Source organism: Bison bison, unplaced genomic scaffold, assembly GCF_000754665.1.
Source record: "Bison bison bison isolate TAMUID 2011002044 unplaced genomic scaffold, Bison_UMD1.0 scf7180017864160, whole genome shotgun sequence".
Lineage (NCBI taxonomy): Eukaryota > Metazoa > Chordata > Mammalia > Artiodactyla > Bovidae > Bison > Bison bison.
Genome location: NW_011494732.1, coordinates 6,494,294 through 6,509,744, shown reverse-complemented (window position 1 = coordinate 6,509,744; position 15,451 = coordinate 6,494,294). Strand labels below are relative to the sequence as shown.

The 15,451-nt window shown below is 51.1% G+C and overlaps 1 protein-coding gene across 1 annotated transcript in view; it reads left to right on the top strand.

Moving 5' to 3' along the window:
* BCL7A (B-cell CLL/lymphoma 7A) overlaps window positions 1–14,540 on the top strand; it is a 26,290-nt gene extending 11,750 nt beyond the window's left edge. Inside the window, exons 6-8 of the mRNA XM_010841424.1 lie at window positions 1,603–1,770; window positions 8,369–8,553; window positions 11,526–14,540. Of these exons, the coding sequence (XP_010839726.1) occupies window positions 1,603–1,770; window positions 8,369–8,553; window positions 11,526–11,597 (425 nt within the window). The 3' untranslated portion in view covers window positions 11,598–14,540. The remainder of the gene's footprint in view (window positions 1–1,602; window positions 1,771–8,368; window positions 8,554–11,525) is intronic.
* The last annotated feature ends 911 nt before the right edge of the window (window positions 14,541–15,451 follow it).

The window sequence follows — 15,451 nt, the reverse complement described above, 5'->3', positions numbered from 1 at the left end:
TCGTTTTTACAAAAATGGCTTTGGTCCCAGGTGCACAGCATGGCCCAGAAAAGCAGGGTAAAGCTGTAGTAATATTTTTGAAATGATCATGTGGGTATCTGTAGGTTAAAATGACTCTGATCGCTTCTCGGCCTGTTGGCTAAAACGAAGTGTGGTATCTGTTCTTATCAGTTTAATATCTCTATCCGAGGACAGTGTAGTACATGGATCTTTGGAGGAAGGCACTGGGCTAGCAGCTTGCGCTGTCCGCTCCACACATCAACCTGGCATTGCAGTACCTCCAGGAACGGTGCTCCCCCTCGGGGAATAACTCAGTATGAAAAGACAGATTGTAGGGAATTCCCTACAGACCAGTGACTAGGACTCTGAGCTTTCGCTGCCGAGGGCCCAGGTTCAATCCCTGGTCGGGAACTAAGATCGCACAGCCATGTGGTGCAGCAAAATACAGAAAGAAAGAAAAGAAAATGACTCTTTGTGCCCAAGAGAGGATCCAGGGCAAGCAGGTATGTACCCCCAGGACCCCCAGCTCCACCCCTAGTGCCCTTTTTGCCCAATGAACTTTCTTCCCCTTTTCCTTTTTAGTATGAAAAAAATGTCATAATAGAGAACATTAGAGAGAATTGTTTGATGAAATCCACATGCCCACCCACCTAGATTTTCATAATATGATGCCACATTTGCCTCACCTATTTTTTAAATGTGTTAGGTTTTTTTTTAATTGAAATACAATTTACAAATTCAAAATTGCACAGCTCTTGAGTATGAAATTCCGGGAATTGTGACAGTTGCATGCAACCTAGATTTTAAAGTACATTTCCCCCACACCATGATACTTAAGTCTGTACCTAAACACTTCAGCATGTGTCAGTGATAAATGACATTTCTATCTACCCACTGTACCATTATCACTCCTAACAAAATTAATTCCTTACTTTGAAACTCCAGACTGTATTCAATTCCCCAGTTGTCCCCAAATGTCTCTCGGAGCTGGCGCATTCAAAACAGGACCCAGATAAATCCCACACGTCATGTTTAGTTGTTAGGTCTCTTAAATTTCTTTAATCTGTAATATGACAATGATCTTTCCCATTTCTCTTTTTTAAAAAATATTGATTGATTGATTTGGCTGTGTCCGTTGCAGCATTCAGGATCTTTCAATACAGTGCGGGGGCTTAGTTGCTCCGAGCCATGTGGGGTCTTCTCCAACCAGGGATTGAACCCGATCCCCTACATTGCAAGGCAAATTCTTAACCACTGGACCACCAGGGAAGTACCCTCCTCCTTTTTTTTAATGGCATTGACTTGTTAGTGAGCCTGGGACCTTGTCCTGTAAAATATTCACTTTCTGTTGTGAACTTGTTTCTCTTTCTGTCTCTCCTTTAATTTTGTATCAAGTGCAGTTGGCCCAGGGCTGGATCAGATCCCATGAAACAGTTTGGCGATGCTGCCTCCTGGGACCGTGCTCCAGCCTCTGCATTGCTTCAGAGCCAGGCCCACGAGATACCTGGTTTCTTCACCCAAATAGAGACTCATGACCTCCTACCCCTCTTTTCTCAGCAGCTGCAGCATTTCACGCTGTGATTCTGTTCCCTTGCCATGCAGATGATAACAGCAACCAGAGCTCCATCGCAGATGCCTCCCCCATCAAACAGGAGAACAGCAGCAACTCCAGCCCTGCTCCTGAGCCCAACTCAGCCGCGCCTGGCGATGGCACTGACGCCAAGGTGGACGAGGCCCAGGTCGATGGGAAGGAGCTCCCCGGGGCCGAAGGTATGTGCCCTCGAGGGTGGGGCTCAAGAGAGACCTCTCTATAGCCAGCTTTCAGCCAGGCAGCTGGAAGGGACTTTAAGGAGGTCCTGCCAAGTTCTGGCCCCCAGAAGGTAACGGTAGAGACAGGTAATGCCTAGAGCTCATATTCTTGTTGTTTAGAAGCTGTCTTGTCCAACTCTTTTCAACCCCATGGGCTGTAGCCCGCTAGGCTCCTCTGTCCATGGGATTTCCCAGTTAAGAATACTGGAGTGGATTGCTATTTCCTTCTCCAAGGGATCTTCCCAACCCAGAGATTGAACTTGAATTGGCAGGCAAATTCTTTACCACTGAGCCACCAGGGAAGCCCTATTCATATGTATAGGTTTGTTTATTTTTAGATTTCTGGGTTCTCTGTTTATTTCTTTATTTTGGGGGCCATGCTGCATGGCTTGTGGGATCTTAGTTCCCCGACCGGGGATCAAACCCATGCCCCCTGCGTCAGAAACATGGAGTCTTAACCACTGGACCACCAGGGAAGTCCCTAGGTTCTCTTTAAATGGAAAATTTCCAATATTCCAAAAAAATGAAAGAATAGTGTAATACTTTACTGTATACCCACCAGTCGATTTCGTCAATTGCTGATATTTAATGTTTGGGGTCTTTTGTTTTTTTGTTGGAGGCTGTTGTTATTTGAGGGGTTTTTTTGTTTTGTTTTTGCTTTGCCTAAAAATATTTTTTTCTGGGGCCACTTGACGTTAAGTTGTAGACTTTATGATGTCTTATCTCTAAACACTTCACTGTGCCTCTTTTAAAAATAAGGACATTCCCTTACATAATCACAGTGACTATTATTGGACCTCAGAAAATGAACAATAGTTTCCGATTGTCTAATACTGGTGTGTTTCAGAGCGTGTTGATGGATGGTGCATGGGCCGTGAGAGAGGGGGCTTGAGAGTGACTCCTGGTGCCTGGAGAAATGGCCTTGCCGTCATCTGTGATGGGAGAGAGGTGGAGGGGCAGGGCCAGTGGGTCTGGGGTGCCGGCAGATGCCCGAGCACAGTCTGGGTTTCCAGGAAGAGGCTCGGGGTGATGTGCTCTTACCCGGTGGGGCAAGGCTGTTGGCTTCTCGGTGCTTGGGGAGGGTGTGCGTTTCCTGGGGAGAAGGCCGTCCTGTGCTGGAGAGCTCCTTCACATCTGGTTCTAGTCTCTTCCACACACTTCACTTGTTAGCCCCCTGAGAGGCTCCCTACTCATCCCGGGTGACAGGCAGGGCCCAGTCCCACTCCAGACTCCCAAGAGCTCATGGGAAAGACAGGCATTGAAGCTGAGAATTACAGTCCACAGAGGTCGCAGACAAACTAGATCCAGCATGTGGTGTGCGGGTGTGGCCCCAAAGCCCAGTGTTGTTTTTATTTTTAATTGGAACTTGATGGCAAAATTTAAAAATTGAGCAATCTCACTTAAAATAAGATCGATCTCCAGCTTCTCTTGAAAAGAGAAGCCTGCATTCCCATAGAGCTGCAACCAGCTAGAGCAGAGATGTGGCTGCCTCTCCAGGGAGGGCCCAAAGGACCTACATACTACAGTTACCACACTCCCCACCACTCCCTATCATCTCCCCACCACCGAGGCCAAAGGCAATTATGTTTTACCCTGTGATCACTGCTGTTTTTCTTGTTACTGATTTAAAAAAAAAGTTAATATGTTTCTTGAACCTTTTTTTTCTACTAAGAGTAGAGAGCCTGGGAGGAAATGCACATGTCTTTGAGGAAGAAGAGAGTGTTCCTTTAGATTTTCTGTGCAAAGGTTATCTGAGTCTGAATTAAACAGCCCTCCTGACTCATTCTGGCACTGCCTGGAACATAAGGGGTCTTGACTTTGTGGTCAGATGCAATAGGGAAATGGAGCCTGGGGGCCTCTGGGAAGCCTTCCTGGAGGAGGTGCTGTCTGACTTGGGCTTAAAGGATGAGCAGGAATAGGAGGGAACCAAGCAAAATCCAGGCAGAAGGGACCATAGGGCAGTACCTGGGGAGGTCAGGGCAATGTGCCCATGTGCCAGGAGGATCTGAATTAGGATGCAGATTAAGGTCCCCTAACAGACCACCACTGCTGGATCTGTTGTGGGGCCTTCTAGAGGTAGTCTGTACCTAGAAACATCTATGTGAGATGATTACCTCCCGTTTTAGAACACTCTCACTTAACAGTCACCATGGAGATAGTTCCACGTTAAGACATACGGGTCTTTCTTATTCTCTTTACCAGCTTATCATTCAGAGCTGTGACTGTACCATGATGTATTTAAATAGTCCGCGTGTTGGTGGGTCAATTGAGTTGCTTTTTTCCCCTGCACCGACGGTGCTGAAAGGCGTCTTGTACTCACGTCCCTTGGCATCTTTGCTCAGATGTGAGTGAGTCTGGAGGATGCGGCCCTGGAGAGGGGCTATGGGGACAAAGGGCCGTGGACATCTACAGTGTCTGTAGTGGTCTTCCCCTTTTCCACCCGTGCCATGGGCAGGATGGCTTCCCCCAGAGCAGGGCCTTTCCACCTGGGCTCTGTAGGTTTGTGGGGCCTCGGGATTCTTTGCTGTGGGGGTGTCCTGTGTATGGTGGAGCACTGAGAAACATCCCTGTCGCTAAATGCCAGTAGCATCCACCTCCATTTTAGTGACACCAAAAATGTTTCCAGGTGGGGCAGATGTTCCCTGGGGGAACAGGGAAAAACACCAACACCCGTTGAGAATCCTGTCCCAGCGGCTTTGGTGCAGCCTTCTCCCGTGTACAGCACATGGGCATCCCTTCTCCTCCCCATGGAGCCCCTGCTGGGCCTGGGGAGAGGTGCTGGGACGGGGCCATGAACGCAAGACAGGCTGGTCACATCTGGGCCGACCCGTGCTGGCCGTGTGGCCTCAGGCTGGCAGCATGACCTCGGGTGCACCTTCCTGTTTCCTCGAGACAAATGAAAGTTGCCTGTCACGTCAGGTCACTGGGAAAGGGGGTGGAGCTTGTGGGTGGGGCGGGGCAGAGGGAGGGCGGAGCGGTGAGGGGCGGGGCCAGTGTGGCATATCCCGGCTTTCTGGGCCTGCCCTCGGTTTTCCCGTGTTTGGGGTCTGCATCTCCTTTGCCCTGAAGGGTCGCTTAAAGCTCGGCTGCAGGAATTCTGTCTGGGTCTGTGCTTTCATGGCTGCTGTGTTTGGACCCTGTCACTCCTACCCGCTGCCACAGGTCCACGGGAACCACACCAGCGTCCTTTCCCCGCCAGGCCAGGCCTCTGGGCCGGCACAGTTGCCCAGCTTTGCCCAGGGGACACACCCCTGGGGCCAGGCCCACCTACACACTGTCAGGAGCCTTCCCCAGGTGGGGGTCCGCTTCCTGCAGGACAGGGCAGGTTGGTCGCCAGCTGTTGACCTTGCTTTGAACTTGTTTACTGCTAAGTGAGTTCAGGGAATGACATAATGTCCAAAGTCCCTGGACTAAATTTAGGCCCTTGGAAAATAATTTCCCCTGGGTGAGTTCCAGTGCCTTGGGCTGAGAGAACCAGGCTGCAGCAGCGGGGCCTGCCTGGAACGCTTGGCCAGCTCCAAGGCCAGTTCCCGCTGTGTTCTTGGGCCAGGCAAGGGGTCAGCATGACTCTGTGGACCCACTCTGTGGGTGACTCACCACCTTCATGATTTCTAAGCCTGCATCCTGGCCCCACCTCCCTCTCCTCTCTGCAAAGCCCACCATGTAGGGCAGAAAGGGCTCTGTCGGGACTTCCCTCCTGGGCCAGTGGCTAAAACTCTGTGCTCCCAGTGCAGGGGGCTGGGGTTTGATCCCTGCTCAGGGAACTAGATCCCATGCCACAGCTAAGACCTACACCAGGCAAAAAAGTAAGTGCTTTTTTTTTTTTTTTTAAAAAAAAAAGAGGTCTGTATTCAAGAGAGAAGGAGGACAATAACAACTGCAAAGGTTTGTTAAAGCAAACTTATAATATGAACTAGAATATAAGGTTAACGTGGATTTATTTTTCTTTTATTTAAATTGAGGTGAAATTCCCATAGCATGCAAGGCACCATTTTAAAGTGAGCAATTCGGTACCATTTAGCACATTCATAATGTTGCGCAGTCACCACCTCTGTCTATTCCAAACTGTTCTCATCACTCTGACAGGAAGCTCTGTACCCTTCAGCTGCCACTTCCCATTCCTCCATCCCTGGCCTCCACCAATCTGTGTTTTCTGTCTCTGTGGATTTGTCTTTCCTGGTCCTTTCATAGAAATGGAGTCATGTAACCTGTGTCTTTTGTTGACTGACATCTGTCACTCAGCATCATGGTTTCAAGATTCATCCACACAGTAGCCTGGGTCAGTGCTTCGTTCCTTTTCGTGGCTGAATAATACTCCGTTGTGTGGGTGGACCACGTTGTGTTTATCTGCATATCTGTTAATGGACATTTGGGCCATCATGAGTGATGCTCCTGTGAATGTTTGTTTGCAAACATCAGTTTGAAGACTTGTTTTCAGTTCCTGTGGGGCTACACCTAGAAGTAGAATTGCTGGGTCATATAGAAATTGTGTGTTTTTGAGGAACTGCTGTTAACGTGGTCTTTAAAGGTAAAACTAGAGATACCAAAGAAATGTCAGGTTTATGGGGAGTTTGGTTCCCTGCCCTCGATGATCCCTCATTTACTCCCACGTGGGATTATTTTGCCACTTGGGTCCTTTTTCCATCTTTCCATTTAATCTTCATAGCAGCTCAACAGGACAGTTGTTGTCAACCTCAACTTTATGGAGGGTGGGGGGGTCTGACACAGGGAGCCCGGCTTCATAGGAACAAGCGGCAGAGGTAGCATTAGGAACCAGGTCTGGGACTTCCCTGCTGGTCTGGTGGCTAAGACTCCATGCTCCCAATGCTGGGTGCCCCGGGTTTGATCCCTGGTCAGGGAACTAGACCCCTTATGCCGCAACTAAAGATCCTGTGCACTGCAACCCTGACCTGGCGCAGCCAAATAAAATATATATATATTAAATAATTTTAAAAACCCAGTCTGTGTCTAGACCCTGTGTCCCCCCCACCCAGACACCAGCTGGTAGGAAGAGCCCAGGGGTCCTGGTGTGGTGGACCCCCTGACCCTCCTGATGGCGTTAGGAGAACCCAGCTCAGACCGTGGCAGGGTGTTGGGTCTCCTGGTACTGCCCTGAGCACTCAGGGCTGCTGGTTTCGGGGGAGCAGCTGGTTTGGGGGAGCAGAGTCTGTGTTAACGGCACCTTCGCTGGGAGGGATATCCTAGGGCTCAGCCTCTGGAAGGAGGGCTGCAGCTCCTTCCTGCCGCCCTGCTCCCCATCCTTCTGTGCCCTGCCGGCCTCAAGCTCTGGAATATTGCCTGCTTTTCCCCGCTCCTTCCTCTTAATTGCTTGCTTGCTTTAAAAATTAAGCCTGGGGACTTTCCTGGTGGTTCAGTGGCTAAGACTCTGCGTTTCCAATGCAAGGGGTGCAGGTTCGATCCCCTGTCGGGGAGCTAAGATCCCACAGGCTGCACAGCATAGCCAAAAAAAAAAAAAGAAAGAGAAAACTTAGACCTGGGAAATTTTTTCCCTCTGCTGTGCTTCTATCTCAGAAACCCCAGAACGTAAAACATTCTTGAATATTTTAGTGTGTTTCTTTTCTTTTTTTTTTAACAAATCAGGGTGACATATGTTGTTGGTATCTTGAATGCAAGCAGAGCAGGGCCCTGGGCGGGATGCGGCTGCTCCTTCCGTGCGCTCTGTGCCTAAGATAAGCTTCAGGTGCAACGGCTGCTCCCTCTTTCCAAAGCTGCACCACCTCCCACAGCCTGCTAAGACCTGCACCTTCCTTCTGCTAACAGAACGTGGTAGGAGGAGCAGGGAGACCGGTGCATGAGACAGAGCCCAAATGACCAGCAAAACAGGGACTCATTAAATGTAAATGACAGCCTGATAGAATGCTGTGCAGCCATCTTGTAGGCGCTCATGTTTATAGACTTTTTAAAGACGTGCAGAATTCTTCCCAAATATTGTGAGATCCCTATTTGGGGAGAATGCAGAACTAGAAGTGCATGTAGGGAGAAACATCTGGAAAAATAGGGCTAGATCCCCTAAAATGTTAGTGGCGTGGCGGCCGTGGGTGACATGAGGTAGTTGCTGATTTCATTCCCTCCCCCCTGTATTTTTTGGTTCTTGCAATGGCAATCAGAAAAATATCCGTATTACCAAGAGAAATGTTTACAAAGTAGAAGTTCCCTCTGTGAATTCCCCCACGCTCGCTAATGGAGGAGGGAGGGGCCTGCAGCCATGATGGTTGAAGCAGGCTGTGTCCACTAGAGGGCACCAGATGCACGCAGCATAAAGCCTGTAGCATCCTTTACATGGCTTCTCCTGGCACTTGGCAGGTAATAGGTGTGCAAGGGAAAGGGTCAGAGTCCCCAGTGGCAGAGTGTGGCCTGGCTGCTTAAAATGACATCCTTAAAAAATAAGAGGCTTCCCAAGCCCCCCAGCTCCTTGCAGTCCTGACAGACTGCCTGGCCTCCCAACTTACCCAGTTCCAGGTATTTTTAGTAAGTGGTTCATCTGGCTCCGTATCGCCTGTGTCTGAAAACAGCTTCTGTCATCTTGCTTTTCCCTCAGATGCTTCCGACGAGCAGAACTCACAGTCTTCAATGGAAAACTCGATGAACAGTTCAGAGCAAGTTGAACGGCAGCTGTCTGGAGATGCGGGCCTGGCTGCAGAGACATCCACAATCTCTCAGGTACCTCGATCAAGGTCTCAGAGGGGCAGCCAGCTCGGCCAGGAGCCTGCTGGGGTGTCGGGGGTACGTTGAAAGGTGTCTTCTTGTTTTTGTTTTCTCCTTTGCTCTCTAGATGGTTGGAACTCTCTGGTATTCATTGAGCAGGATCCATGAGCATCCTGTAGCCGGTCTGGTCACTGGGCCCACGGTAGAGGAGACACACAGGACCCCCTTGGGGTCAGTCCTTTATCCCAGCCTTAGCTTCATCACTTTGTTTATTCGGGTCCACAAAAGCACTGCCCAGTCTCAGTGACCCAAAGTCAACTTCACTTAGAGCTGGGAAGATAGGTCTTCAGACTCCTGAATGCTAGACGAACCATCCTTTGGAATTTTGCATCTGACCACACTCCCCGCTACGTGGTCCCCTTTCCAGGTTATCACTGTTTGCCAGAATCTCGTCTCAATCAAACAGTGTAGATGTAGGTGGCCTTGCTGATGGGAGCAAATGTCCCTGGTTCGAATCCCAGATCCTCCACTTGACACACACACGAGACTCAGTGTCTCTTGCTGCCACAGTGAGATCACAGGACTATCTTGGGGCCAGAACACGGACAAGAGGAGAGAAAATATGGGTAGCACTTAACACAGAGCTGGACACACAGCAGAGGCCCCAGCGTTGCCTTGGCTTCTGTTGTGAATTTTTTTACTGTCCGTCGTCTGTGCTCATCAAAGAGGTCTGGGGACTCGGGTATCAAAACTGCAGCTAATAAGACTATTTCCACTTGAGTATTTTCACACCTGGGGAGAAACTGAAAACAAGTAGCTGCAGAGAAAGGGGACCAGCTTGATCTGTACTCTAGGGAGCCTTCAACCAGGCCTTCCTCAAGGGGAAGAGACTCTCAGACCCTCACATCCTGGCACCCTTAGCTCCGAAACCCCCTGCCAGCTTACCCAAGACTCCTCCAGGGGCCCAAAGACAGGAGGACAGTGATGATGAAAGACGAGTTTGCCATGGCAGAAAACCGGCCAAAACCTGAGTGTCTCGAAAGGCTTTAATAAATCCGGAGTGGCAGATGCACAGCCTGGTATGCAGCTGTTAAAGTGCGTTGGCCAGGTACAGATAGAAAATAAAGAAACATTCTCACAGTGTGAGATGCAAGGCTGGGCCTCCAGCGGAGTGTGAGCCCATTTGATTACAATACAAATCCAACCCTCAGAATTGGCAAAAGCCAGGATGGCAGCTGGCATCTCCTGGCCTCTCGAGATGCTGATCCACACCCCGGGGGTATCTGGTGCTCCCCGCCGGCATCTGGAAAGTCCAGGGGTCTTCCATTCTGACACACCCCCACCTCCACTCCCATGTTCAGGGACCCAGACCTGAGATGGGGCCCCTTCCGCAGGCGTCACACTCACACAGACATGCCCTTGTCTCCAGAGCCACTCGGCTTGTGAGCAAGACAGTGGGTGCGCGCCCTGAAGTGGAGAGCTCAGCATTGACATTCAGCCTTGCCCATTTAAAAAAGAAAAAGGTTCCTCGTCCCCCTCTTCAGCCACTCCCTGCTGCTCCCTCTCTTTCACGGCACAGTTGTTCTCTTTCCAGCGTCCACTGCCAAGCTCATATACTGTCCCCCCGCCATGCAGATGCTCTGTGGACACTTGGCCTGAATGGTATCCCCCTTCCTCAGAAGGCACAGCAACCCACTTGGTCCTGTTACGTTGAGACCGAGCTTTTATCACTTTCACGAGGAAAAGCCAGGGGAAAGACAGGGGCAGTTATTCCTGCCTTCCTGTCATATCAACTCTCAGGAAACTCACTCACCTCGTCCATCAAGACCCAGGGGTCTCTGTTTAGCACCTTTTGGGCCTCCACTGTGTACTGGGCAGTAAGCTGGGTCCTAGGGAGGCAGTGTGAGCCAACTGACATGGTCCCTGTCCTCACGGGGACAGGGAGGATGGGTTCAGGGAGGCGGAGACACAGCCAGGAGCCAGCAAGTGGATTGCAGTTCGAGCTGTAGGAGAATGGGAGCAGGGTGATGCAAAGAAGCCCTCCTAGATGCTGTGGGCGGGAAGGAGTGAGATGAGAGCACGAGAGAAAAGGTTACACAGGCCAAGAGGCAGAAGCCAGCCTGAGGAACGGCAGGGGAGGCCAGGGAGGCTGGAGCCAGGCGGACGAGGAGGAGGGGACGGAGAGGGGCCTTCTCGGCCTGATGAGGAGTTGGGATTTTGCTCCGAGATCAGTGTTATGCTCTGTATGATCTCTGTTTTGAAACTGTCTCTTGAGCTCTGCTGAAGGCTGGGCGGGGCGGCTGCGGAGCAAGGTGCTGCTCCAGCCAGACGAGGGACGGAGGGCTCAGGTGTGGATGGGGCGGCTGGCAAGGGCAGCCGTGGGTGGGCCGAGGGTCTCTGGAGATGGAGTTAGGCGTGGCGAGAAGGGAGGACTCTAGGGTGCTGTCCAGCTGTATCCCAGGCAGATTTCAGGGCCATCGCCAGCCATGGGAGCGCCGGTTAGGATGGGTGACGTTAGGAGCTGAACTTGGGGAATGGGTTAGTTTGGAGCTGTCTGGGATGATAGAGCGAGAAAGTCGAGGGAGAAGTAGGTGAGTGAGTGTTGAACTTGTGTGTGTGTGTGAGTGCTGGAATTTCTTGGGAATTTGGTGGCACTACAGACCCTTCCCCCAGAATAACCAACGTGTATGCATTCCATAAATGTCTGCCCCAGGCCAGGCACCTGTGCTGAGCCCTGGATGAGCTGTTGTCAACACAGCCAGGTTGGTCTAACCTTCGATCTTGGAGAGTAAACTTAAAACTGCGTATATAATTACCCTGCAGTTAGTGAGCAATTGGAAGACACAGGTGACTTGGTGGACATAGGAGTAGCTCGGGTGTGTGGCTCCCGGTGGGTCCATGAACCCTTTCGAGTCCATGCCAGGGCCATGGGGTCAGAACCTCAGATGTCCACCCTCAACTTGTAACCTCCCAGCTGACCTGAGTTGCTCTCCCGGGGTGTCAACCTGCGTTTCTCTTTTCTTCCTCTTCCCCCACCTCCTAACCCCAAGGATCTGGAAGGAGTGCCACCCTCCAAAAAGATGAAACTGGAGGCTTCGCAACAGAACTCCGAGGAGATGTAGACGCCGAGTTCAGTCCTCTGATCCACGTCTCACGGGAGATCCATCCGCAGGCTTAGTTGTTGAACAACCTCACCCGAGCAGATCCCTGTCGGGTGCAAAGGGAACTACTAACTTAACAAGTTTGCCAAGTGCAAATCCAAGAAAACCTAGAACGGCGTAACTTCTCAGACACTGAAGAACTTTCTGCTGTGAAGCAAAACACTCGAATCTTGAAGTGACTGTCCTGGGGAAGGCGGGGTCGACAGCTCAGGAGCGTCTGGACACTGTCTCTGAAGCCAAGATTACATTTGTGTTGCTGCTGTATTTTTTTTTTTTTTTCCTCCCCACTCCTCTATTTAATGATATAAGCTATTTGAGGGTGGTACTGATCAGGAATTCGCTTTTTCATCGGGGCTTTTCACTGTTCAACCGATATTCCTTCCGCTTTCTTTTTTTGTGCCTTGTGCCCTTGAGGTGACCTCTGGCATGTTTTCCTGGTTGTTTTGCATCTCCCCTTACAAGTGCCCTCTTGGTTCAGTTCAGGCAGCCATTGCTCCGGTCCTCGAGTCTTTCTCCTCCCTGCCTCAGGACTTCAGCTGGAGTGGACCAGGCAGGGAGAAGGAGAGCTTGAGGCCACAGAAGAGCAGGACCTCCCCGGCCATCTGGTTTCTAGGTGCAGCTGGGAGGCTGCAGGACACACCCTGAGCCCTGGTTGGGGACAGTGCTAGCCTCCAGGGTCCGAGGAGTCTCAGATGTCTGGGCATTGTCCCCAGGGCTTACTTGAGGCATCTGAACTGGTGTTTCCAAGCCCACAGCTGCCCAGAGGGACATACAGAGCCCTTGGATTGTTCTGGCACTTCCCGCCTCAGCCCCTCTCCCCCATATGGGAACCTCCCACACCTCCGAAGACAGACTGGCTTCTGCGGCTGATGGCAGGACAGTCTCCTTAAGACGATAAAGGGCCAGAGGAGGCTGGGAGCAGACGTCAGGAATAGCTGGTGCTGAACTTTTTCTCACAGGACGTCGCTTGGATTTCAGATCCACAGTCACCTGCTGCCCTAGTCTACCTCCCCAGCTCCACCTGGCCCCATCCGCGGGGGAGGTGAGGTTGCAGTCGGCTGAAATCCAGAGTCCACTGGCTTCTTTCTGCACACTGTTCCGACTCCTGGAGCCATCAGTTGGATCGTGTCTCTTTCCCAGGATGCTCCGAGGGTCCCCACGGGGGAGCAGGCCTCAAGGGTTGGAACTTGAAGGCCGGAAATGAGGCCCCCGAGAAACTGGAGAGCTTTGCGCTCCTCCAGAAAGGGGGCCCTGGGGTCCCTCCCCCACCTCCATCCCCTGCCTGCACTGGGACAGCTTCCTGTCACTAAAACGGAGAAGCACCTCTTCTCCCCACGCCCCCCACCTTGGATGAACTGCCTCACTGTTTGGTTCTGAGGCCTGGTTTGCTCTTAATTCCTCTATGGACTCCTCAGACCCTTACCCCTTCTCCTGAGCTTTCTTTACTGCACTGGAGTTCCAACTCCTTTTGAGTTGTGTGAGGGGGGAGGGGGGGCTCCGGGTTTTGTTGGTTGGTTGTTGTTTTTTTTTTCTGTTTGTTCGTTTGTTTTTGTTTCTGTTCGGCCAATTGGTGCATATATTCAAGTCCCACCTTTCACGTGTGGATCTCTCTCCTGACCACCATGGGGAGTGTCTGCCAGACTCCATTTTCTAAGCGTTTCTGAGGGTGAGGCTCTTCTTTGTTTCTGAAGGGAGCCAATCTATTTCCTGCACTTCAAGAAGAATCAAAATGTTCCTGAATTTCAAATACCTCATGCAAACATGTCTCCTGAAGCAAGGGAAGGGAAACACACACACACACACACACACACACACAAACTTTGAAAATGGTCATGTTGAAGTTAGGATGCCGGAAGGTTTCTGTCTTAAAAAATCCTTATCAATTTTGCCCCTCAGGCAGTCAGTTCTGGGAGAACTGTGTTCTGAGTTACCTCTCAGCGTATCTCAAGGCGGCTTTACCTCCAGATCCTATAGAGTGAGAATTAACTTCCTTTCTTTGCAGCAAAACTCCATTTGGATGAAAGATGAATCTGGATATCTATTTCCTCCTTTTTATTTTTTTTGGGAAACGAGAGGTGACAAGCAAGACAGCCGAAGACGAATCACAACACAGGCATCCGTGGAAATAGCAGGGTCCCCTCGACAGGCAAGGGGAGCGGACACGGTTGAGGGTGAACACAAGATGACGCCCAGGATACGAGGCTGTCATTAGTTTTTCTCTGAAGTGCCTGAAGGTAGGAAATGGGCCGGGGGTCCGGACCGACTGGGCCCCACCACGGCCACGCCAGGCAGAGCGGCCAGCGGCCCTGCGCCCCCATCCACGCCGGCCAGGAAGGCCTTCCACGCGGGATGGCGAGACTGCAAAAACCCACATGTGCTTCCTCCCCCAACACGGCCCGCTCTTCAGGGCCACCGCCCTGCCCCACGCCATCCTGCGCCCCTCACCCTTCTCCCACCACGGAATCTGAGACCTTTCAGCCGGCCGAGCCAGAGGCGGGGGGCCTAAGCGAATGCCTTCCGCCAACACCAGGCCCCACAGCCTAAAGGGCTCCCAGGGCGAACTTAACTCCCCGCAAAACTTGAAGTTGGGGATGCTGCGGTTACACATTCCACAAAGTGCTGGCACTTACACCCATAACCCGAAGGCGGAAGACCGACTCACAGGTGGTGACCTCCCATTACCAACGATGTCATGGTTTGGAATGTTCCATTATCAGCCAAGGACCTGGTTAGAGATATAAAGACCTTTTTATTCACCGTTACCTAATTGTTTTTTTTCTTACGATTTTTTTTTTTTTGGTGTGTTGTACAGGAGTATAATTTTTCACTTATTTATTCCATCAGTAGATATGGTTTGTACAATGTACAATGGTTCCATTTCAGAAAATAAAAGAAAAATTCAAATCATGAACACCATGTGATTTTGGAGTAAAGAGTAAGATCCTGTGAGATTTTACTCACAGAGTGGGCTGCTCTGGTGTCTCCAGTGTGGCCCTGACTTTGTATACAACTTGAACGCCAGGACTGTGGGCTCCCACATGGTGTGGGTGGGTGTTGTCGACCACCTTGTTGGAAGGCTGAGTTGGTAGCCAATTAGAAGCCTGATATAAATTACAGCCAGGCCATCTACCCCCCATCTTGCGTCCTGGCAGTGTCCCTCATTTCAGGAGTCTCTGGCCCATGGCTCAGGGGTCGATTCTTTGGTGACTTGCAACTCTGTCTTGACTCGCCTTAACAGCTAGTGACTCGTGGTCAGGCTGGATCCAGGACTGCCCCAGGGCCTCTCCCCCCACAACTCAGGCTCTTTCTTGCTCTCCAGCTCGGCCTCCCTCCCCCAGTGGACTTTCTCCTTTCTTCTCTGTCCAGTCTCTGTTTCTCCTCTCGCGCCTGAAACCTGGCCCTAGGTGAACCACCAGCTAGGGGCAGAAGGGGTGGGACAATTGTTCTAGCAGCCCTGTGCTAAGTCACCGTGTTGCTCGACCTGGAGGCAAACGTTCTCCTTTTTGTTTTGTCTGACTTTCCTCCCCACCCTGTTCCTTTTTAAGGTGTTCCAGTGTTTTTACCAGGATTGGTTGCTCAGTGAAATAAACTCCTGATATGGAAAGTTCATCCTGACAAAACATAAATCATAGGGACCTTGTTTGCTTAACCAAAAAGTGCCTTAGCGGGCACACTTTCACTCTCTCTGGTGTCCCTGAGATCTGTTCCCTGGGTCTCCAATTCTGGCTGAAGGTCCCTTCCTTCCAGACTCATCCTCATCACTGGATCTCTCCCCTTCCCTCTGCCATTCTTGTCTCCAGGCCCCTGGGTCTCTT